The following is a 24,706-nucleotide window of genomic DNA, read 5'->3' as shown; positions in this document are numbered from 1 at the left end:
TTTTTGTTATAACCACATTGGTGGTAACTATTTAACAATTTGCCTGTTTCATAGTTTGCCTGTTTCCTGTTTCATTGGAGGCGAATGGAGTTCGTTCGGAATGATGCAGACCTTGTCTGCTGACCACGTGCCTCTGGATATGGGGTCATCCCCTAACTAAACACTCCGATCAGGGTGGCTGCAACCTCATGTGGCGGGTGGAGCCCACCCCGGGAATCTCAGTATCTAGGTTAAACCTAGCTCTAATCAGATTCCAGGCCTAGGGTCGGTTGGGCTAGCGACCATCCACCTGAAAATCAAGTGCTGCGCAAAGTGACTACATAGCCTCAGATCCGGACCCCCTTTTAAGATCTCAACCTACGCGCGTCAACGGACATGCTGACGACGTCAGAAAGACTGACAGACTGAACCTTCTAGACCAAAGGGAGCTTCGAATAGCCACCTGGACTGTATTGACCCTGAATGCACCTGCATCAAAGAACCTACTTTCTCAAGAACTTCGTAAGACTAAAGTGGCAATTGCAGGTCTCACAGAAACCCGTCTTTCTGGAAGTGGAGAAGAGCGAATAGGCGATAATTACTCGTTAGTCTGGTCTGGAGGGAGCATGAGAAGAAATGGTGTTGGCCTCGCGCTAAACGGCCTTGCAAGAAAGGCCTTACTCTTGCACGAAGCTGTATCGGACAGAATAATGAAAGCCCGCTTTGGGCACAAGCATGGCAAGATGACAATTTTTGTATGCTATGCCCCGACCAACGATTTCGACGACGTAACCAAGGAAGAGTTCTACTCTGCTCTGTCCAGATGTCTGTCAACAGTTTCCCCCACGATGTCACTGTTCTTCTCGGTGACTTCAATGCTACAGTGCGAGATGATATGGGTGTTTGGCGTGGCACAATTGGACCTGTATCCCCCGACCCACTGAACGATAACGGCCTTCGCCTACTCGAACTGTGCCGATCACATGAACTTACGATCGCAAAAACATACTTTCAACGTAAGACTATCCACCAATACACGTGGTATAGTAATGACGGTCGCACAAAGAAGATGATTGACTACGTCATTATTTCTAAACGCTGGAGATCATCGCTGAAAAACCGCAGAACTAACAGATCAGCGGAGCTCGGAAATGAAGATCACAGGCTTGTGTGTGCTGATGTCCAGCTTCGCCTCCATGCACAGCGATCGGAAAGAAAACCAGTAGCAGCGGATATTGGGAAACTAAAGGAGCCATATACTCGCCAGAAGTATAGTGTTGAGATATCAAATCGCTTTGAGCTCCTGGGCACACTCAACAACAGCGAAGACGCCTGGAAGTATTTTAAATCACAGACCAGCGAAGCAGCACAGCTGGTGCTTGGCAAGCGGAGTTTCCCAAAGAAATCGTGGCTAACTGACGAAACACTGCAGGTCATAGAGCAAAGGTGGAGGGCAAGACTTCTTGGGGACATGGCCACCTATCGAAGGCTCAATGGAGTGCGGAACAGACTTATTCACCGAGACTAAACTCAGTTTGTTGCAAGGAAAGCCGATGAAATCGAACTAGCAGCAAAAAAGAAAGACATGGGTAGCCTGTTCAAGCACCTCCGCGATCTCACAGAAAATAAAACACTAGCATTGGGACCCGTCCTATCCAGGGATGGGACACTTCTCTCTGATGAGGGTTCTTGTCTCGAGCGGTGGAAGGACACCTTCTGCTCACTCCTGAACAACACTAACCCGTCTATGCCTCCTACTGATAGTCCCAGCCAACCTGGCAGTCCAAGATCCGAAACAGATGCTCCTCCAGGCGAGCCTTCCAGCCCCTCTGAAATTGGAAATGCAGTAAAAAGGCTCAAGAACAATACCGCTGCCGGTATCTGTGGCCTGAGTTCAGAGCTTCTAAAATATGCAGGTCCTGTTATGCTCCTGCTTCTCCACACCCTGTTCTCTACAATCTGGCAAACCGAGATAATTCCCGACGATTGGCGGAAGGGTGTCATTATCCCTTTATGGAAGAGGAAAGGTTCTAGAAACGACTGCTTGAACTACCGTGGAATAACCCTACTGTCTGTCCCAGGAAAACTTTTCTCAATGGTCCTGCTAGATCGATGTCGAAATATCATTCGTAAAATCCGGTGACCGAAGCAAGCTGGTTTCATATTGGACCGTTCAACCATCGAGCAGATTTTTACGATCCGACAAATCATAGAAAAACCCACAGAGTTCCGACAAAAAGCTTTTTTTACCTTCGTCGACGTCCGTGCTGCGTTCGACTCAGTGGACCGAGAAGCTCTTTGGCGGATTCTAGAATCGACATGCTTCCCTCAGAAATACTGCAGGCTCTTCAAAGCTCTACACCATGGGACAGAGAGCTGTGTTCAAGTGAACGGCCGCCGCAGCCCGTTCTTCCAAATCACGACAGGAGTGCGCCAGGGATGTGCAGTTGCCCCAGAGCTCTTCAATGTCATTATAGACTACGTTATGACTAGGACTACTTCACGTCTCAGCTTTGGACTCAAGTTTGGAGATCGTGTCATTACAGATGCTGATTTAGCCAATGACTTAGCCATTCTGGCGGACTCCATGAAGCAGTTGCTGGAAGCGCTTCGAATCCTACGAGAAGAGGCTGCCAAAGTAGGACTGCGGATAAACTGGACTAAAACGAAAATTATGGCCATAGACCCATCCTTTCCTGCTGCCAATCCTTCAGTTAGCCTGGATAGCACCACTAGCATCGAAGTTGTCCAAAGGTTCACCTACCTGGGCTCCATAATTTCTTCAGATGGCTCACTTCTTTCTGAACTACAAGCGAGAATATCCAAAGCGTCTTCTGCCATGGGCAGACTGAACCGTCACCTCTGGCGAAAACCGAACATCAGTCGCACAACGAAGCTGCGGATTTTCAACGCCCTCGTCGGCTCTGTGATGCTCTATGGAGCTGAGACGTGGCAAGCTTCAGCCGCAACCCTCAGGACAATTGATGTCGTTCAGTCGAAGAGCCTGAGGAGGATCGAAGGTCTACGATGGTTCGACTTTGTCAGCAATGAGAAGCTGCTGCAGCTCACCAAGCAGTCTCGGTTTTCGACCCAAGCAGCCGAGCGAACACTACGATGGTTCGGACACCTACTTCGAATGCCTCCACACATACCTGCGAAAACGATCCATGCCTTCGACCCTGTCAAAGCCGGTTGGGAGCGACCTCGCGGCCGACCGAAGAAACGATGGTCTGACAGCCTGTCCGAGTTCCTGGCGATGGCAAATATCAGGTTGATCGATGTGCAAACGCTTGCCATGGACCGACGTGGATGGAGGAGGAAGACGTCACTCTCTACGCCGAGCAGCGCCCGGCAGGAGACATAAGTCAAGTAAGTCAAGTCTGTTTCATAGGTAATTATTAAAAAGAAACTCAGTCAAAAATAAAACTACCAAACCGTTCAAAGAAATTTTGGAGATTCGTCTCAAAAAAGAGCGACAAAATGTCAAAAGTGGATGGAAAAATAATACAGATGTCTGACTGACATTTTGAAACTTCTAGTTTGTTTTCATGCAAACTGCCGTTTCCGCGATTTCTGGTTTCAAACAGTTTGTGGTAACGAACTGTAAGTAAGGAGCGATGCGGCTGAATAGTAACCGAAACTGTAAGAAACGGAGTCTTGATAATAATAAATACATCAAAAAATCGAATTTTGATGCTTATTTAAACTACATAAAATTCATCTAGTGCTACCCATCAAAAGTTACGAGCCGGAGAAAATTTGTCCAGTTTCTGAGAAAGGGGAGGGGGAACATCCCTAAGAAATCAAGTGATCTTAATGAAAATAACACCACGAGATTCAAAATATCAGGGAAGCCTAAAGTAGAGGTTTCTAGCTCCTATGTACAATATGTGGAATTTTGAATTATTTGCCAGAAGCAAGATCACGGATGCGTGTTTATTTCTTTGTTGTTGTTTTTTTCTTGCTGTTTTTTCCAGGGGTAATCGTATCGAACTAGTGATCGCAGAAAATCAGGAGAGGGCTCATTTGATCGAAAATCAAAAGTTCTAAGTTTTTTTAAGTAGCCGAAAATATTGGAGGGCAGCTATCCCCCTTCCCACTCCTTTTTTACCCAAAATTGTCCGATCAAAATCTTGAGAGAGCCATTTTCTTCAGCATGGCTGAAAGAACTAATAGCTATGTCTTTGAGGATGAATTGACCCCCCAGAGCCCCCGGGGGAAGGGCTGGAAGCTATGAACTCTCCCCATTGCTTACATACTGTATTGGCTATTGGGAAGTATAAAGATATTTCCGAGGGGAGGGGGATTCCATGGAGGTGTTTTCGTGGGGGAATGGAATTTTCCATGGGAAGGGGAGGTGCATTTCCCAGCATTAATAAAGAAAAAATATCAGAAATTAAATAAAAAAACAAGTTTTTTTCAACTGAAAGTAAGGAGCAACAATAAAACTTAAAACGAACAGAAATTATTACGTATATGAGGGGGGTTACCCTCTCCTCAGTGCCTCACTCTTTACGCTAAAGTATTTTTTGAATTTTTAAAACGATTCAAATTATTCTAATATTCTAATTATTCTAATTAAATAGTCCATGTGTATCAGGAGTCATTCTTAAATAATTGGAACAAAAAGTCAAACTTTAGCTTAAAGAGCAAAGTATTGACGAGGGGGCAACCCCCTCATATACGTAATAATTTCTGTTCGTTTTAAGTTTTAATGTCTCTCCTTACTTTGTTGAAAAAACTTGTTTTTTTTATTTATCACAAAAAGCGTTGATAAACGAAAGGTGCTTTTGTGATCCAACAGGGTTCTGGCGCTCGCAAACTTGATTAAAAAGAGTGACAAAAGAAAAACGCCTTAAAACTTAAGGCGAATAGAACCAAAACGAACAGAAATTTAAAAAAAATGGACCTTAACCTAACCCAGGGGAATTAGGACAGGTTAGGTTTGCATCTAGCAGGAAGATAATAAACACTGATATAGATAGTAACGAACTAGATCAATCCTAAACGACTAGAAATTAAAATGAGTACTTAGTTCAAATTTAAACGAACTGAAATTACTACAAACAATAGTTTGAGTACCCCCCCCTCCCTCACCCAAAAAAAAGCCTTCTACATCACTTGCATTCATAAAAAGCCCTATGTATTTCAAACAGTGAGTTTCTAAAGCCTTTAACATCACTTGTATTCATAAAAGCCCTATGTATTTCGAACAGTGAGCTTCAATTTTTCAAAACATCGACAAAAATGAAATAAAACGAGTGTAATAATCAAGATAACTGGACAGAACTGATGAAAATAAACTTATTATCCAATATTTAATAGTACTGATTCTTGGAAATCTGAACAATTTAAAATTTCATTGATCAGAATTTCTATTTTGTCCATATAATAAATAAATTCTTTAAAATGAATTTAGTTTCCCCAGTAAAGCGCAAATGCCAAATTAGCTAATTATTCTGTTTCTGTTTGCACTAATTGGATGCACATAGTGCCTTCTGACTTGGTTCAAAATCTCTCTCAACAGCACCTGAAGGCCTCAACCGGATAGCTTTAGCCGTTCCCGAGATATTGTAGATATGGACTATTGACGAACCGGATATACATAATATCTTTTCATTTAGCTCAACATCCCCTTAACTTTCGCTGAAACTTTTAACATGGTACTCTAAGCTGTTCTTGAAGCGTTCCAGATACACCCTTTGATAACCTGGTAGTACATAGTATCTTTTGAATATTAAAATATTCCCCTCACCACACCTGGACGTTTCAACTTAATGTGCTTTGTCGTCTCAGAGATATTGCAGATGCGACTTTTTGCGACCAGTGTTTTTTTTTGTTTTTTTTCATTTGACTCAACATCTCCTTATCATTCCCTGAAAGACTCAACGTAAAACCCTAAGCCACTCCTAACATATTTGAGTTGATGTGCCCTTTTGGAAGCCAGGATGCACAAAGCGTATTTTGAATAAGTTTAACATCCTCCTCGGGATTCTCTGAAACTACAAACCTCATACACTTCGTTGTTCCTGAGATATTGCAGATGCACCCTTTCGACAGCCTAGTTCCAGGTGGCGTCTTTTGATTTATTTTAAAAAAAACTTTTCCTGAAAGTTTCAGCATAATGCTCGTTGTCATTCCGGAGATTATTGCCCTTGGAAAACTCGGATACATATAGGCTAGTGTCTTTTGATTCGGGAAAATTTTCCTTGAAAATTTCAATTGAATACCCTTAGCCGTTCAAGAGATATTGCGCATGAATCCTTTTGACAATCCTGATGTATGTTGTGTCTTCTGATTTAGTTAAACATTCCCTGTATACCCTAAGCCATTCAAGAGACACTGCTAATACGTGCTTTTGACAAACCGGATGCACATAGTTTATTTTCACATAGTTTAAGACACACCCCTCGACTTTTCTGATAGTTTCAACTTAGTTTTTCCAGAGGTATTACCCACTCCCCACTTTGACAACCAGGAAACACATAGTGTCTTGCCAAAAACCAATTTGCATTGTTTATGATTTGTGGGGTTATTTTATCCTCGTAGAAATGTTTATTGGAGTTTTCGTTTAGAACCAAATGCCTATCTCAAAAATTGGCCGAATATCTTTGGAGGGTGTGGGGTGAAAGGTAAAGGATGCAGCACTAGTTATCCTCCGATCATCCCCCCAGTTAACCTCTGATTTGGCTCCATTAGAAGGACTAGGATGCAATCGCAGTGGCAGCGATTGAGGTATTTGGATACAATATTGAAAAGAGAAACCAATATCCTTTCTTCGCTCTGATTTATAGTCACCCTTTTGTAAACTAATCACTATAATATCAAATTGTTGATTTCATTACATTCAGATATGCCGTCTGTTGTAATTTTAGGGACTAGACACTAGGAAAGATATCAAAGGTATCTTTTAGCTTTCTATTTAGCTTTCGTATTTTGTCATACAACCATAGGACCTTCCCTACAGCTCTTTTACTGGCTGAATCGAACACTTATTTCTAACATATAAAACTGAGGACAGAAGGGGATGGTGACTCAATATATAATCTCCCTATCCTAAAATTCTACTGATATTCTCTTAACACTCTGTCTACAGTGTCCCTTAGTCTAAAAGTATCATCATTCTAAGTAATTTGCTTCCTATCAAAACCCAGCTAATGCCTCTATAACTACTATGCTTACTCTTATTGCTTTTTTTAGAGGGGGCTTTACGGTTAGAGGAGGGAGAGAGAGAAACATTGGAGGGGTTTCTTACAATTGAAATTGAATGTTTTAGTTTAATCCAAGGTCTTTTTAGGTTTTTTATTTGGAAAAGGGTGCAAGTTTGATCCAAGGTCTCCAAAAAGGCTTAGGGTATTAAGGTTAAAAATGTTGTAACAATGTACTAATCTTAAGAATGTTGAGAAGAATATCAAACACAATGAAAACAACCTATGTGAATGCTGATTTTCAAAAGAGCGTATCAGCAATATCTAGGGAATATATGTAATAACTATCCTTCCAAGGATGTCATATCTTCCATAGCCCCGGGACAAGGACTGCAAATTATACAATGTGCCCCTTGCGGGATTTAATATTTGAAAAACAGGGGATATTTGATCTTGGGTGTGTCCGAAAGACTAATGGTATTGAGGTGAACCTTTGGGGAATGTTGAAGAGTATGTTAAGCTAATCAAACAGTTCGTGGTAACGAACTGTAAGTAAGGAGCGACCCGGCTCAATGGTAACCGAAACTCTAGAAAACGGGTTTTTGATACCAATAGATATATCAAAAGAATCAGATTTCAATGCTGATTTCAAATATATAACTTTCATCAATTTTAGTGCTACCCATCAAAAGTTACGCACCTGAGAAAATTTGGCTGATTTTCGAAAAAAGGGGGAAAGACCACCTAAAAGTTATAGAACCTTGATGAAAATCACACCATCATATTCAGCATATCGGAGAACCCTACTGTAGAGGTTTCAACCTCCTATCTCCAAAAACGTGGAATTTTCCATTTTTTGCCAGAAGAAAGATCACGGATGCGTGTTTATTTGTTTGTTTGTTTTTTGTTTGTTTTTTTTCCCCAGGGTTGATAGTATCGACCCCGTAGTCCTAGAATATCGAGTAAGGGCTCATTGGAATGGAAATTAAAAGTTCTAGTGCCCTTTTTAAATGACCAAAAATGGAGGGCAACTAGGCCCCCTCCCACGCTAATTTTTTTCCCAAAGTCTCACGATCAAAATTTTGAGATAGCCATTTTGTTCAGCATGGTAGAAAATATGATAAAAATGTCTTTTATGATGACTTGATCCCCCAAAGTCCCCAGGGTGAGGGCTGAAAGTTATGAACTTTACTCAATGTTAACATATAGTATTGGTTATTGGGAAGTATACAGACTTTTTCAGAGGAGATTTTTTCTGGTAGGTGGGGGACGGAGAGGGTCGGGGGCTATATGGAAGGATCTTTCCATGAAGGAAGTTTTCATGAGGGAAGGGAAATTGCCAGGACGGGGGCGCCGGACTTGCCAGCATTATTTATGGGTTATTGGGAAGTACACAACCATTTTCCGGACGGATATTTTTGGGAGGGGGGGGGCGAGAGGAGTGGGTTACTCTGGAGAATATTTCCGTGGAGGATGTTTCTTTGGGGTAAGGGACATTTCTATGAAGGGGGCGCCGGATTTCCAAGCATTATTTAAGAAACGATCAGAAATTAAATAAAAAAAAACAAGTTTTTTCAACTGAAATGTAAGAAGGAATATTAGAACTTAAAACGAACAGAAATTATAACGTATGTGAGGGGGTTCTCCCCAAGTCAATACCTCGCTCTTTACGCTACAGTTTTTTTTTAGTGCTTTCAAAAGAGCTATCTATTCTAATTAAACGGCCTTTGTGATTCAGGGGTTTGTGAATCAAAATTTTTTTTAACTTTTAATATAAAGTGCGTGGTATTGACTAAGGGGGTAACCCCTTCATATAAGTAATAACATATACGTAATAAAAAAAACAATAAAAAAACAAGCGATACGGCTCAATAGTAATCAAAACTTTTAAAAACGAAATTTTGATGTCAATAAATGTATCAAAAGAATGTGTTTATAATGCTGATCCTAAATATATAAATTTTATTAAGTTTAGTATTACTCATCAAAGGCTACGAGCCTGAGAAAATTTACTCGATTTTTTAAAGAGGGGGAAACATCCCCTACAAGTGAAAGAATTTTAATGAAAATCACACCGTCAGATTCAGCGTATCAGAAAACCCTATTACATAGGTTTCAAGCTCATATCTGCAAAAATCTGCAACTTTGTATTTTTTGCCAGAAGAAAAATATACGAATATAGAAGTTAGTTACGTAAGTTAATTTGTAAAGACATCCATTTAGCAAAAGAAAAGTAAAAATTTTATGCAAATAAAAGCTGTATTAACTAAAAAACGATCAGAAATTAAATAAAAAAAACAAGTTTTTTAAACTGAAAGTAAGGAGCGACATTAAAACTTAAAACGAACAGAAATTATTCCGTATATGAAAGGGGCTGTCCCCTCCTCAACGCCTCGCTCTTTACGCTAAAGTTTGACTCTGTCTCACAACTTTATTTTTTAAAACAATAAAAAACTTTAGCGTAAAGAGCGAGGCGTTGAGGAGGGGACAGCCCCTTTCATATACGGAATAATTTCTGTTCGTTTTAAGTTTTAATGTCGCTCCTTACTTTCAGTTTAAAAAACTTGTTTTTTTTTTATTTAATTTCGGAAAAAAGCGACGCGTGAAAGGGCAATTACACGCATTAAATCTTGAAATATTTACGTCTTTAACATAGTGTTTTTCGCTATCGTGTCAGTCTTATGCTTGCTAAAGATGCACTTAAAAATCTGTCAGCAAATGGACTTGATGAAATCCCCCTTCCCTTACGCTGAAATAATTTCAGATCTTGTATTTGTTAATTTATTGCTTCGAGCAGTGATGGTAACACATTTAAATTCGTCATGGGTAAATGCTCAGAAAAATATCCTAACAACATTAATCAAAGCATTTCCATTCTCCATCATTTGCAGCAAAAACTGCTGTAGCGAAAACCCATTGTGACCGTAATCATAGAAGGGTGTTTTTGAAAAATTGTCTAGTGAGACATAATATTCACAAGTAGACCCCAAAGCCGCGCCGAAAAGTCGGCGGTGCGCCGCCGAAAAGAAACGGTGGCGCGCCACCGAGCTTGCATCAGCGCGCTGACGCCGCCGCTGATTCTATCGGTGGCGGCGTCACTAATACGCCGCCGTTTTTTTTTCTCTCTTTTTGTGTTATAGATATCGACCACCGGGCTTCAACCGTCAACCTGGCTAATCTGTTTCTTAAAAATAAATACTGTCATCTGTGTCTAGCCATGTATATCGGTTCGTAGGAAGAAGAAGAAGAAATTTTTCTTGAAAAAAAAATTCTACCTTCCGCTTTAAAGTTCTGTTGATTTTCTTTCTGATTTTTCGGATGAAAAGAGGTAGGTAAAAGAGAATTAGGCAATTCAGGATGTTGTCATAGGCAGCGCAATCACGCTGTCTAAGTAAAGAACGATGTTGGTACAATGTATTATTTATTTTTTTTAGTTTTTTTTTCATACCAGGGCAATTCGTATCGAAGGAGTTGTCGTAGAAACTTCAAAAAGGGCTCATTCGATAGGAAATTGGAATAACTAGTGCCCTTTTTAATAGTCGAAAGTGATTGGAAGGCAGCTAACACCCTTTCCACGCCCACCGTTTCCCCAAACACATCAAATCAAAATTTTAAGATAGCCATTTTGTTCAGAGTAACTGATTTCCAGAGAGAAAATATGTTTTTTGACTAGGTTACTCCCCCACAACCCTTAGGGCAAGGGTTTTGTAGTTATGCCCTGGAGGTATATAAGAACGATGTTGGCACAATGTATTATTTATTATTTTTTCCTTTAGACCAGGGCACTTCATATCGAAGAAGTTGTCGTAGAAACTTCGAAAAGCGCTCATTCAATTAGAGATTGGAGTGGCTTGTGCCCTTTTTAATAGTCGAAAATGATTGGAAGGCAACTAACACCCCTTCCACGCCCACCATTTCCCGAAACACATACAATCAAAATTTTTGAGATAGCCATTTTGTTTAACGTAGTTGAAAGTTCTGTAAATTAGGTCTTAGAGGATGACAACCACCATCACAGCCCTTAGGGTAAGGGTTGTAATTTATGTCCTGGGGGCATATACGGTGTTTATAGAAAGCGTTGCCGTAGAAACTCAAAAAGGGATCATTAGTTAGGAAATCGAAAAGCCTAGTGTCCTTTTTAATAATCGAAAGCGATTGGAAGTCTTCACATTTTTATAGTAAAGATCGATGTGGGTATAATGTATATTTTTGTTGTTGTTGTTTCTATTTAGACCACGATACTTCGTATCGAAGGAGTTGTCGTAGGAACTTCGAAAAGGGCTCATTCGATTGAAAATAGAAAGGGCTGATGTCCTTTTTAATATTCGAAAGTGATTGGAGGGAAACTAATCCCACTCCCACGCCCACCCTCCCATTTGCCTTTATGTTTAAAAAGTAAATTTTGCCTTAAGATTGAATCAAAATGCACTGTGTTTATGCTAATTCCCAATAAGGCATCTCAGCCGTATCGCAAAAGCGACTGAGGGTATTATGTTCAAACTTTCGGGGTTTATTCTGCTCTTATAATTTAACAAAATCAAAACAGCGTAAGTGTATCCAAGCTATCAAAGAAAGTAAACAAATTTTTTTGCAAATTTTATCAAGTTTGCCATTTCAGGTCAACTAGAAGAGGTATGAAACTAAATTAAACTCTACTATTTGTGTTCAGATTTTTAAAAGGGTCTATGTTGTTAAATTTTGCTGAAAACTGTTTTCCAGAATACAAATAGCAGGCCAAACTATAAATTCTTAAAAAAACGAAAAGATTTAAAGTATGATTATCTTTTTCCCTGAAAAGACTATGTCAATATAAAACGAACAGAAATTAATTAAAAAACTGTTTCCAAAAAATAAGTTTTTTCAAAGAAAGTAAAGAACTCCATTAAACCAAAAATGAGCAAACTTAAAGTCAAATAATCTAACAAGCGTGAAACTACCACAAATCAGCATGGATAAATAAATGAAACCCAAAACGAACAGAAATTACAATAAATAACCGAGTCAAACTCAAAACGAGCAGAAATTAACATAAGTTGGGCTCAAAACCCCTATGCCTTCCCAAGGCCAGAACATAATTTGCACTTTACTGAAAAAACTACAAATGAATATGCATTGTCAGTTTAATATACATATACTGATATTTAGTAATCAAAATGTCAATAGTATTTGATTTATTAAAGTTATAAAAGTAAAAACTTTATATTTTTTCAGTAAAGTGAAAATTATGTTCTGGCCTTGGGAAGGCATAGGGGTTTTGAGCCCAACTTATGTTAATTTTTGCTCGTTTTTAGTTTGACTCAGTTATTTATTGTTATTTTTGTTCGTTTTGGGTTTCATTTATTTATCGATGCTAATTTGCGGTAGTTTCCCGCTTGGTAGATTATCTAGAGCTAGTATAGAAATATATGTATAGAAATGAATTACATTTTTTTTTTGCACAGTTAGCAGAGCACACTAAAGTTGAAGTAGCCTTAAACTTTGACTTGAAACGTTATAACTTGACCACTTCTTTCAAAAAAGAATTTCGGAGGGTTATTCCGTGTTGATAAGAAAAGAGGGTAAACGTGCAGTCTAGTTCCTTCTGTAGTGTTAGGTGCAGCAGCCCAATGATGAAGGTGCAGGTTTGTTCTCCCTTATAAAACAACTTATTCCAGCAGATACAAAGAAGAAGCCTATTTGCGGCATTCTGTGGGACCCCAAGGTCCAATACTAGTATCAGATCCCGCAAGTGGCAGTTTACGCTCGTCAAGTTCTGGCTCTACCGGCCACATGTGCCCCAGCTAAACGGCTTTTTAGCACGACAAGACTGATAGTGACTGCAAAAAGATCAATGGCTCCAGGCAGAGTGAAAAAACTCACTTTTGTTACATCAATTGTAACTGAAGTGATTTAACCGCTGATTTTAAGTTGTTGGTGTTGTTAAGCCATGGTATCTGATTGCATACAGTGTTTTTTTGCTGTTGTCATTTGTTGTTTTTTTTTCACTTCCTTTTTGAACGTATTTGATGAACAGAAGATGTTTGAACTTCAAACTTTGAAAGTTATACACACATTAGCCCAAATCTTTAACAAAAAGTAAATCACTAAACACAGGATTTTATAGGGACACAGCGATGTAAAACATAAACATATTTCAGGCTTCCGTGCGTCTAACAGATAAAACTGAGAAAACTTCCTAGTCTGATTAATAATGATCATAAATACTTTCTGCATGACACAGTAAATTCCGGTGTCGTCATGTTGTTATTGTATATTTTTAGGCAACCATTTAAAAATCCTTACTAAAATCGAGGTTGAACGTGCTTGGTGAAGTGGAATTTTTATTATTATTTTTAATCAGAAAAATTAGCACACCGTGGGACGCCCCCGGTCTAAAATCGGCGGCGCCCCCCTCAAAAAATTTCGTCGCGCCTGGCGGCGCGCCACCCCCGATACTGAATCACACATTCGCCGCCGTCATTTCGGCGTGGCGCGGCTTCGGGGACTATTCACAGGAATGCTGATTCAGGAATAATGACTATTATTCAGATTTTACTGAATGACAATGTATGATTATCCAGATAAACCTTTGAGAATTTCAAAATAGTCTAGAACCACTCAAAAATGACATTAAATTGACATAAAAGGAATCCCATAAATGAAATCCCTAAAATGGACACTAATTTTTTTTTTTTTTTTTTTTTTTTTTTTTTTTTTCGTACGGATGCTCAAATCAAACCAGAAGTCGTAGAATATTTGGAGAGGCCTCATTTAACTCGAATCAAATTAAAAAGAAACAAAAGAGACTACACCACAGGAAAGTGGTGTTTTTTGGTAATTTCTCTCCCCAAATTTTTTTAAGTTTACATTGAAGGCCGAGGGGACACTGACTTCCCACCACCCAGTGTAAATCTTCGACCGCAATGAGTGCCACACAGTTTCCACCACGTTTGGCACATTTTCCCAACGCTTGGTACAGTCCCCAAAACGCTTGGTACAGTTCCACCCCGCTTGTCACGTGCCACCTGGCGTACATGATTTCTGACAGAGAGCAACCCCTCGTTGTAGGCTAAAAGCTATAAATAATATGGCAACAGTTTTTAAGTTTTAACCTCCCTCTTTCTTCCATTAGAAAAACTGTGTTTTTTTTTCAAATTAATTACAACAGAAGTTGCCACAATATTTTGATTCAGTGAACTAACCTTATCTCAATGCCAACTTAGTGATGAACACCATGGATTGCCTATTTTAAAAATCATGTACACCCGATACTGCGTACGAGGCATATCAAAATTAGACCGCATGTGGCACGAAGAAGCAATGTGGAAGTTTGGCACACTTGGAGGAACAAGTAGTGCTCTGCGACACCACAACACCACGGACATCACGGATAGGCAACCCAGCGGGTGGACACAATTGAGAATCTTTTGAGAAACTCCTGCAAAATTTCCCAAAATCGTTTCCGAAAGAAAAACTTAACAAACTTCCTCAATAAAACATGGGGCCAAAATGTGTCCACCCAAAGTTTGTTTAAAATAGAAGTAACTAATATACTTACAAATTATGGACCATGCCTTGCAAATTAAAATACTTTTAACGAAAACTAAGCACAAACGGCAAAATTATGTAAACCAATTGTTTGTACAAGAGTTAAAGCAACACTGTGTAAACTGCAAAAAGCAGACGACAATATCCTGAAGAATTTTGGCAAGCATCTGCAAAAAAGACGCCTACATTATGCCAACTTCTTAAAAAGATAAGCAGTCATACAATGTGGCCAGTCTGTCAATATGAAATAAATAGCCAATACTCATTCAAATTATTTGCGTTTAGGAGCGTGATTCTTCTGTCAAAGCTCTAATTGACGTTGAGTACCAAAAAATTCCAAATTTTCCAGTTACTTTCCATACGAAAACACTTGGGACACAAGCCTGGAAATCTGAAAATCTGGTGTTTTTTTTAACTATTTATTCGTAAAAGATTTTTGAAATTTTACAGAGCATATTAGATTAAAGACTTAGATACCTTCAAACAAATCCAGCCATACTCCAGCTCACCGATGAGAGGGAGGGAAATCCTGGAAGTTTTCGGGATCGGGTCGTTTTTACTTACTAGAAGGGGTTGTCAGATCTCAAAGAAAACTGATTGTAAAATCAAAGCAACAGAAAAGGCTGTTTGATCTCGACAAAACTATGTAAGTAATAAGTTCCTAAATAGTAATCTCTGGGTGTCTTGCCCAACGTCTGTGGTTGGGGGAGGGGGGAAGGATCAATAAATTATTTTAATCAGAACATCTTCGAAAAAAGTAGCACGAATAAATTAATGGGGGATTTTCAGTGTCAGGACACAGTCAATGCCTGTAAACGTTACGTGAGGAGGAATCCGTACATCCCTGTCATCATAACATTTAGGGGAAAAATTGGCTAGATGTCAACCAAGCTTCGCGGGAACAAAGATCATGGGAGAGGTACCTGAACTTTTTCTTCAGGATATCTATTGAAAGGAGATACCAAGTAGCAACAAAGCTTCTTTGGAAGTGAGATAGTGTCCTAGGTGCTCCTTTGGGGGATCCATACCTTTTCTGACTTCTATGGGAGAAGAGGAACCTAAATTATTGTCGTCGAAACATCTAAAGGAACAGGTTGTCACAGTTCAGTCAAACTTGGCAAGAGGCAAGAGTCCACAGGTGCCCCAGCTTTGTCTTTTGGAACTGTCTTGGTACTCTAATCAATGTGGCAAAATGGGGAAGTGTTTAAATTTTTGTCATTTGAACATTTACCTGTCGAGGCTAAGGATATAAACACGTTAGGGAAAGTAGGAGCTAAAATCTTTGCTATCCTTCTGAGGATCAGGAATCCACCAGACCTTCTTGGGATAGGGAAGTGGAATAAGCTCCTAGATCCTTGCCATCGGGACATCAAGACAGAAGAATTTATAGATTACAATACAATTTTGCTAAAAATAGGAAGAATTTGCCAGTTGCGCCTATTGGGAATATACTTCTTACTGACTTGTGCAGAGGGAGGAGTTCACTAAATTTTTGTCATCGGTATATCTACCAGAATGGGTTGTTAAGTATCGACACAACATGGTGGTACATAAGTGTAAATTACTTAGCCCTTTTTTAGAGTTTAAGCCCAAATCAAATTACATGTTAGAAGCAGTCATTAAATTTTGCCATCAGAAACCAAAAATTTTAAAACCCGTTTTGAAAAAAAAAGAAGAAAAACCCAAGTGACGAAGAATCTCCATTTGAAGCTGATTCAGGAATGGTAATTATTATTTGGATTAAGCTTGACAGTAAAAGTTTATTGCGAAAGCTAATCTAAGAGAGTTTCGATAAAGAGCCAAAAATCCCAAAAAAGTGGTGTCAGGTCGAAATATCAACTGTATCACTGGAATTGCCAGAGCGATTCTGTTCGTTTTGGGTTTCATTTATTTACTGCATGTCATCTATGTTCGTTTTGCGGTTGAATTATTGTTTGATTTATTTCTTCCTGTCTTTGGTTTAATGTAGCTCTTTACTTTTCTTTTAATTACTCCGCTTGTGGATAAAAATTACATTAATTTCTGTTCTTTTTTAAGTGACGGTTTATTTTATTAGTTAATAAAAGGAATATTCGTAGTCTTTTTTTTCGGTTTCTCTCCGTAAGAATCAAGATTTTGGATTTGCTATTTAAATTGTCACTTGCTTTTGAGAACCTGGAATGGAGAAAGTGTTTTTTGGTTTAATTCAACATCCCCCTTCACATGCCCAAAAAGTTTCAATTTAACACCTTAGCCGTTACTGAGATACTGCACATACGTCCTTTTGACTATCTAGTTGCACAAAGCGTCTTTGAATTAAGTTAAATTAACATGATATCATCTGGATGGTAGGAGGGTCACCCTTATAGATTAAGTTATTGTAAATTAAAGTATGGCATTATAGACCAAAGACGCTAGGGTATATAAGAATGCTTCTATCAATGTTGAAAGTAAAGATCGCCATCTAATAAAATCTAGGGTTAATTTAGAGCTAAAGTTTAAAGCTAGGGTTATGTACCTTCTGGGTAGTTATGACGTTGATAGACTCAAGGATGAGTAAATTGGACGAATCTTCCAAGCGCAGTTGCATATGACCCTGGAGAGTTTAGAATTTGACAATGTAGAACATGGATGGAATAGTTTTGCGGAAATGGTCTGTGAGGCGGCAGATGTCTTAGGGAGGAAAGTTGGGAATGTAAGTAGGAATATTAGTAAGAACGCTTAAAGCACAACAGAAAAGAGAATGGCTTATCACAAGATTCAATCTTCACTAGGTTGTCTCTGACACAGCAACCATGAAAGTGTCTAAGAGATAGGCAATATGAGGGGAGGGTAAGGGAAGTGGAGATGGCATGAATTAAGGAGATGTAGAATAAAATTAAAGGATGAAATTTCTAGGGATCTGGAAGATGTAGCCCAATGACAGAATAGTAATTGTATGAAGAGTAGATAAAGTAGTCATTATGGACTTGTTCCAGCGAAAGACAGGGACGGAGCCTTATATCATAATAAAGACAATGTTGGAACATTTTGAAATTATATCAACTGAAAAAAATCTGCAATCCTTCGCTGCAGGCTTTGCCGGGATTTGACGCTGGAGTCCGTGGTAAACATAGAATTTTCTTGAAATGAAAACAGGTGTAGATAGTTTTTTTTAGCTTAGTTTGACATACAAAATAAGCACAATGCTTTTTCCAGAGGGGTTACACTTTTACTTATTTACTTGGTGATATTTTTTTTAATTAGTTTTATTCTTATGTGTCTAGAGGTAATTTGTTTCTATTCCAGATCAAGGGGAAAGAAGGGAATTCGTTGCAAATAAAATTATCTTGCCTATCAATTTTTATTTTATAATCTAAATAATATCGTATAATAAAAAACAACTGAGCTGTAGCAACACGCTGCAGGGCCGACGCAAGGACCTTAGTTGCCATGAAGTGGTGTTAATCCGATAGAATACAAACAATATATATTACGTTATCAACTTTAACTTTTAGGTTTTTATTAAATATCAATTTATTTTCCAAAAGGTACTAGATAATTTCTAGTAGACATTATAAGAAACCAAGCTTCAATCGAGGTAAACCAAATATCTTCTTTGTTATTGTTTGTTTTGCTGTTTGTTTAAAAAATTTGTTTAAAAAATCAAATACTCTAAACAAGCTCAGGCGAGGGACTTGCCTTACCATTGGCTCATTTTCCAAGCTCAATTCTTTTTTTTATTTAAGACTTGAAACGAGCTTGAATCAGCAACTTGCCTTGCTGTTTGCATATTTTGTAAGCTCAGTTTAAGCTTCTATTGTGGCAAAAACCAAGGCCCAGTAGATGAAACAAGGTAAAAACCAACGACCAGTAAATGTAAATACCATTTTCGATTAATATATCTAAAACCAATGAATTTTACATATATGAAATCAGCGTAAAAAATAAGTTCTTTTAATGTAGGTTAAACCTAATTTAGGATTAAGATTTGTTTCTACCTGTTCAAACATTAAATTTTCCTGAAAAATACATTTTTACGGAAGTAACCCTGTGTATATAGCAGTTCGAGGAGGTCAATTTATGCATTCGAGCTGATACCATACCAATAACGCGTGCAAGATATTTACCTATTGAAGTTATCCATATCCAAAATACATGTTAAACCGTTCCTTAAGAAGCAGTAGAAGAACAAAACACACGATCATATGGATCAATTCATATGTCCAATAACGTCAATTCGCGAAAACGATGAGGGGGGGGATTTTTTTAATGAAGATACAAAAATACAATAATGAATCCTAGCAAAAACAAGGATTTGATACCTTGTTACAAGGCATTCTTCAAAAGGCCAGGGGCAAGTTCCACTCTTCCCTCTCTTCGTCCTAATTGACACATATGAATTAGGGACCACATGACTTAGGGGCTACATGCCCCTAAGCATGTAGCATATGTCGCTTAATTGTAAATAAATTAGCCTTTTAATTTTCATCCGTATGAGAAAAAAACAAAAGCTCAATTGAACACTGAGAAGAAGCATTTTCAAGCCCTGGGAAGTTGTAGCACAAAATACGATCCATAGCAAGGAGTGAAGTGAAGGTGTTGCAATCCAGAGGAGCACCAAATTTGATCAATTCGAAAGGAGAGCTAGAATGCGAAAGAGCAAATAGGCTAGTATACAAATGAGTATATTTTAGATTAGAAAGATTAAAATGATGCTACATTAGAAAGAGGAATATGTAGAAATGATACTAGATATTTTAGGACCACTACAAGAGGATAACCCAGAAACTTTGTGAAGAGCGTTCAAGAACAAGTGAAAAGATCCAAACGTCAATGATTAATTACAAGATGTTACGTAGAAATGACGAAAAATATAATGCAAGAATACTCAGCCACTTTTGTGTCCTTGAGTACAGCCACAAATGGCACCAGATAAGAATTTCAAGATAGATATTTCAAGAAACAGTCGAGAAATCGACAAAATATTCTTTCAGGGGTAAAGTCACGGACCTATCGCCAGAGATAACAGTAGCAAAAAAACGGATGGCAAATTTCAAAACAGTGTGATCGCAAGCATCTTTCCGAAGAACGATAGATGTCATGTATTGCTAAATTAAAATCATACAAGGATATTTAGTCTGTAGTTTGTGCCTCTCAAATTTCATATGAAAACCGGGACTTTTCCATGAACAGTAGCTGAGTTTCTTACGGCTTTTACACCTCTGAAAATCAGAATCCTGTATGCCCTTGTCCAAAAGTTATTCCCCTAAAAATTTCCATCACATATGTCAAATATGGAAAAAAAAATTTGGAAGGTAAATTTTTTCTTAATTAACTATTGCAACAGAGAATTTGTCTTAAGAATTTAAAGTAAATAGAACAGAAAAAATTGCTCTGTTGAATTGTTTTGTTGATTCTGCTTTGTTGATAGCTGGGGAACTCTCCCCTTCCCAACTTTGAATATAATTCACAAACATGTTGAACCTGATCTAACAATGATTTGACTATCAGAAATTTGAGGACATTTGGGTTTACACAGAGCATTGTTCCCATAAAAAGAACATGTTTACTATAGAAGAAACCCCCCTTAGCTACCACTACTCTTACTACACCAGCTAATGGTCATGCCTTTAACACTTTTATGACGGCTACTCTTTATACGATGCGGAAATAGTCTCACAAGCCCTCGTCTGATTCCTCTAGAATACAGGAGAGCCTTGAAAAAGCAAATATCGTAAAAGATTCAAAAATTTTCGCCCACATCTTGCCTTACGCCTAGATTTTTATGAAATAATGTATTCGCTGGCAAAGCCGGTTTTCCCTCTAATCTTGCTTAGTAATTATTCTATATAATTCTAAACAGAGAAAGGAATAGTTACTTCCAATAATAAGAAACAATGTTTTTTTTTGCAAAGTTTATTTTAAGTACATCTTCTCTATAGACTTAAAATCACAAGCCGGAAATCTATCCTTCAAAACAAGCCAGATAAATGCAACAAATAAAATAGTATAACACAATATAGTTACATAGTATAAGGAGGGGACTTCCCTCGAAACAATTTTGTTTTGCTGCCTTAATAGAAAAAAAAACTATATACTTGCTTTAAAAGTAAAGTAAGTATAACGTACAGCGTTATTCACTTAGCTTTTATTAACTGTATGGTTCATCAGATTTTTCCTATTTTTGAATTAGAGACCTGACTAAGCTAACACTGCAATGCGTTTTATCTCACAACCTGACTAAAATTAGTCACCAACAAACATCAATTTTCACAAAAACGTGAGCTTCACATTTATGAGAACTGAAAGCAGGATAAGAGTAATTTCAAAATTCTTGATAGAAAAATGAAAACCATTTTACAGAAAAAGCACACAGTTAATTTTATTCAAGGCCAAATATTCGTTTTTAGTAACTGACACTGTTTTACCAAAATGTAAGAACTCACTGATAGGCACGAACACGCTTTTTTGTTTCAATATCAACTAATTTAGGACCAAAATTTGTTTCTTACGACCTGTTTCACGATTTATTTAATTCTCGTCGTTTCGTTGTGTCACGATTGTAACGATTTTAGTTACATTTGGACACTAGATACAGTCTAAAACCGGTTTGATGAATATACTCTATTGTTAGCAACATCTTTTCGCAAGTTCTAACATAGAGCACTTACTTTCTAAATATAGGCTTCACAACCTGGCTTCGTACTTCCTGTAATCATATGCATATTATCACTGTCACGTCAAAAAGGGCGTATCTGACATTCTCACTCTTCTGCGATAACTGTCAAGAACCATTTGCTAAGTTGTCCTCAAGAGAAGAATCAGCAATGCAATGTAGATCAAAGCGCGATTGAATATACATTTTCATGCTGACCTTCCTTTTGAGAACAGCATAGCAAACAATTTTGGCAGTTACCTAAGAAATATGAAAATATCAGATATGACCTTTACATGTGATGGAAATGATGTAGAAAAACATCCTCAAGTCATTTGACTGTTCCTTCCTAGTCAATAATTGAACTTACCATCATGTTATTCAAATTTACATTTTTTGCCAATAAATTTAACTTAATATGGAGCCATTCAGAGACAGAATCGATAGACTTTGAGGTAAAAAATGGAGGGAATTAAAACAGTTTTAATAACAACCATTAGTTTTTATTTTAATTTAACATAATTTGGTAGAAAAATCATAGGAACTTTCTTGCGTTTTCTTATAGATTAGAGCATGGAGTACGTAGTTAATTATTTTTATAATTGGACTGAATATGAAAAGATAAACGTTAATTGATTATTTGACATTAAGATGTCGAAAATCTGGAAAAAGGCCTAATTATTTGACACCACTGAAAACAATAGCGCATATTACGAACAACAACTAAGAAAGATAATTAAACAACTAAATTCTCAAACAAAGACAAAACTACCCTAAAACAAAAGTTTGGTAATCTTAAAGATAAAACAGATTCAAGTAAACTAATGAGTTGGTGAGAAAGACAGCGGATACAAAATTCGACTTTCCATCTTCTTAATCAAAGGGACAGTATATGCAACACACTCATCCCAGCCTGGTTTCCTCCATGCAGACTCACGGGTTTCTTTTCTTGTCTGAAGGTCAGCGTACGCTAAAACAAAGAAATATAATTAAAACATTGTAAACAGACCATAGTGCTTACACTACGTAGAACAATATACTCTTAGAAGGGCTAGGGTATTCTATTTATGACCACTTATGTGCAGCAACCAAGGAGTATGTTGCATAAGAGGTATAAAAAAAAACTTAGCATACATTCTTTTGTGAGGACCAGAGAAGCAAATATTTCAACTATTCCTCCAAATACAAAATTATTAGCCCCCCCCCCCAAAAAAAAATCATTTCGATCCCTCAACCACAGGATATATTTACCGAACTACGCCTAAATTTTGCCATATTTTAATGAAAATTACTGACTACAATGAATCTAGATAATGATAAAGACTCGCTTGCCTAAAGGTTCCAGTCACAAGAAGAAACACATGCTCTCTTGTGAGGATAATAAAACAAATGACTTCGATTATGAAACTAATCCGGAGAAATGCTTCCTTTAGACAACTACTGTACAACATCATATAATTATTTTCAGATCAGTGACTAACTAGGCGTTATGGACTTACCAATTAATTAAAGTAACATAGCTTATAGTCATCGCTTAGACATGGTTCTGCAAATATTTTTCTCCGCACAATTGACATACAGCCTTAACACTTAAGCCTAATATAATAAGCACGATTAATTTAATAAACAAATAATATCCTGTGGTTAATTTATAGAGCATGGAGTGGGGGAGGGAAGAGTCAAACTGCGGAATAAAATAGTCCGAGAGCTAAGAGAGTGACTAGACTCAACAATCCAGAACAATCCCAAAATTAAATTTTTAACTTTGATCTTCTAGCTACATACATTTTTACATTATTTTTTATTTAGTCCTTATGTTTACATTTATATTGCTGCATTTTATTTGAAAGTATTTGGCCCTATTCACTTCCCTCCTTTTTTTTCTAAGTGGGATAAATAGTTTTCTATTTTTTTTGCCTTTGATATTGGTCTGAATTATAATTTACGTTATTTATTTTTGTTATAGTATTATACACATAGCTACAAACACAAGGGAGAGGGAGGGGGAATAAAAGACGAATCAAAAGAACCCTTTTCAGAAAAAAATAAAGTCGTGACCTGAAAATGTTCTTTTTTCATCTTTCAGATACTCTCCCAAATACCCTGATAGTTGTACCCATGTTCACCTATGACATACAGTATAGCCCATTTTATATTTGAGTCACCCTTCTGAGTTTTTAGTTACGAAAGTTCTTTTGTATCTCCTTCTGTTTTTCAATAATAAATAACCATATTTTTATTTCTGGAATATTTTAAGAATTACTAGGAGGAGGTTAGGTCTAAAGCTTCTGCTGCAAGACCACCATCGAAAGAGACCCAATCTTCCAATCCTGCATCGATATGACATTTCGTTAAGGATAGCGTATATCTATTGACTACAAAAGTTGCAAGCTAGCATATGCGCCTCAATAAAAAACAAAAATAAATAAAAGAAAACAAGTAGCAGGTGCCATTTCAAGTTCAACCCATTTAGATATAATAGAAGTTCAAGTATTAAATCACTGGTTAAACTGAGAAATGAAATACTGGACAGAAAAAAATACTTACTTACTTACTTACTTAACTCCCATCCAGCCGAGTTGGCCGATTCGGGGCTTCTCCTCTAATGGAATCATAATATTTTCGGTATGCCTCCCTTTTTTTTACAGTCCTCAGCAGTTCTTGGGTGGGGTGGTCAGAGAATTTTTCCCATCAGCGCTTGAAAGGTCGTCCCCTGGGGCGAGAGGCATCTTCGTCCCTCAAAGGCTATTTTAGGCAGTTGGGCTGGGGACATACGCTGAACGTGTCCTAACCATCGAAGCTGTTGGAGTTTAATGGTCTGCATGATGGTTTGAGGGTAATCCAAGGAGGACAGCAGTTGTTCGTTTGATACTCAGTCAAGGTAATTGATAACACTGAGCTTTCGGAGCGATTTAGTTTCAAAAGCCGCCAGTCAGTGCTTGTCAAAGGCTTTTAGAGTCTATGGCTCTGCGCCATACGTTGCAACGGGAATCACTAAGGCACTGAAGTCGGATCTTCGGTTTTAAGAGCGCAGTGACTTGAAGCATGCGGAGGCAAGAGCCAGGACTCGTTTGATTTCTCTCGAGGAGTCGTGTGTGCTGGTAAGCACATATACTAGGAAAATAAATTTGTCGACCCATTTGAATTACACGTCCCGAATAGTGACTTTTGCCGGAGGGGGGGACTAGTACTCGCATGTCGTGTTGCTCTAATTACCATAACCTTGCAGGTGTTTATCCTCTTTTCAAAGCAACTAGCTGCTTCGACGATAGCGTTTGCGCTGGCTTGGATTTCCTCAAATTTTTCGTTCAGGCAATTAATGTCATCAGCATATGCAAGTAGGTCAAAAGGGTATCCTCCCAAGACTATTCCCGTTTCATCGGGGACAAGTGACAGCACATTGTTTAGGAATAGGCAGAAAAGAGTAGATGAGAGG

General features: G+C 38.0%; 2 protein-coding genes across 2 annotated transcripts in view; both read right to left on the bottom strand.

Annotated features, from left to right (window-relative positions):
* The window catches only part of LOC148954436 (uncharacterized), a 57,991-nt gene extending 43,236 nt beyond the window's left edge, over positions 1 to 14,755 (bottom strand). The window contains exon 1 of the mRNA XM_089086517.1: positions 14,665 to 14,755. The gene's annotated coding sequence lies outside the window, so the exon portion shown is untranslated. The remainder of the gene's footprint in view (positions 1 to 14,664) is intronic.
* A 5,759-nt stretch (positions 14,756 to 20,514) lies between these two features.
* The window catches only part of Nipsnap (protein nipsnap), a 65,845-nt gene continuing 61,653 nt past the window's right edge, over positions 20,515 to 24,706 (bottom strand). Inside the window, exon 5 of the mRNA XM_089086526.1 lies at positions 20,515 to 22,240. Within this exon, the coding sequence (XP_088942652.1) occupies positions 22,092 to 22,240 (149 nt within the window). The 3' untranslated portion in view covers positions 20,515 to 22,091. The remainder of the gene's footprint in view (positions 22,241 to 24,706) is intronic.

This window comes from Artemia sp. Qi Xiang Cuo, chromosome 3, assembly GCF_049724085.1.
Source record: "Artemia sp. Qi Xiang Cuo chromosome 3, ASM4972408v1, whole genome shotgun sequence".
NCBI lineage: Eukaryota > Metazoa > Arthropoda > Branchiopoda > Anostraca > Artemiidae > Artemia > Artemia sp. Qi Xiang Cuo.
Note: the sequence above shows the minus strand (reverse complement) of the source record. Positions and strands in the feature narration are given on the sequence as shown.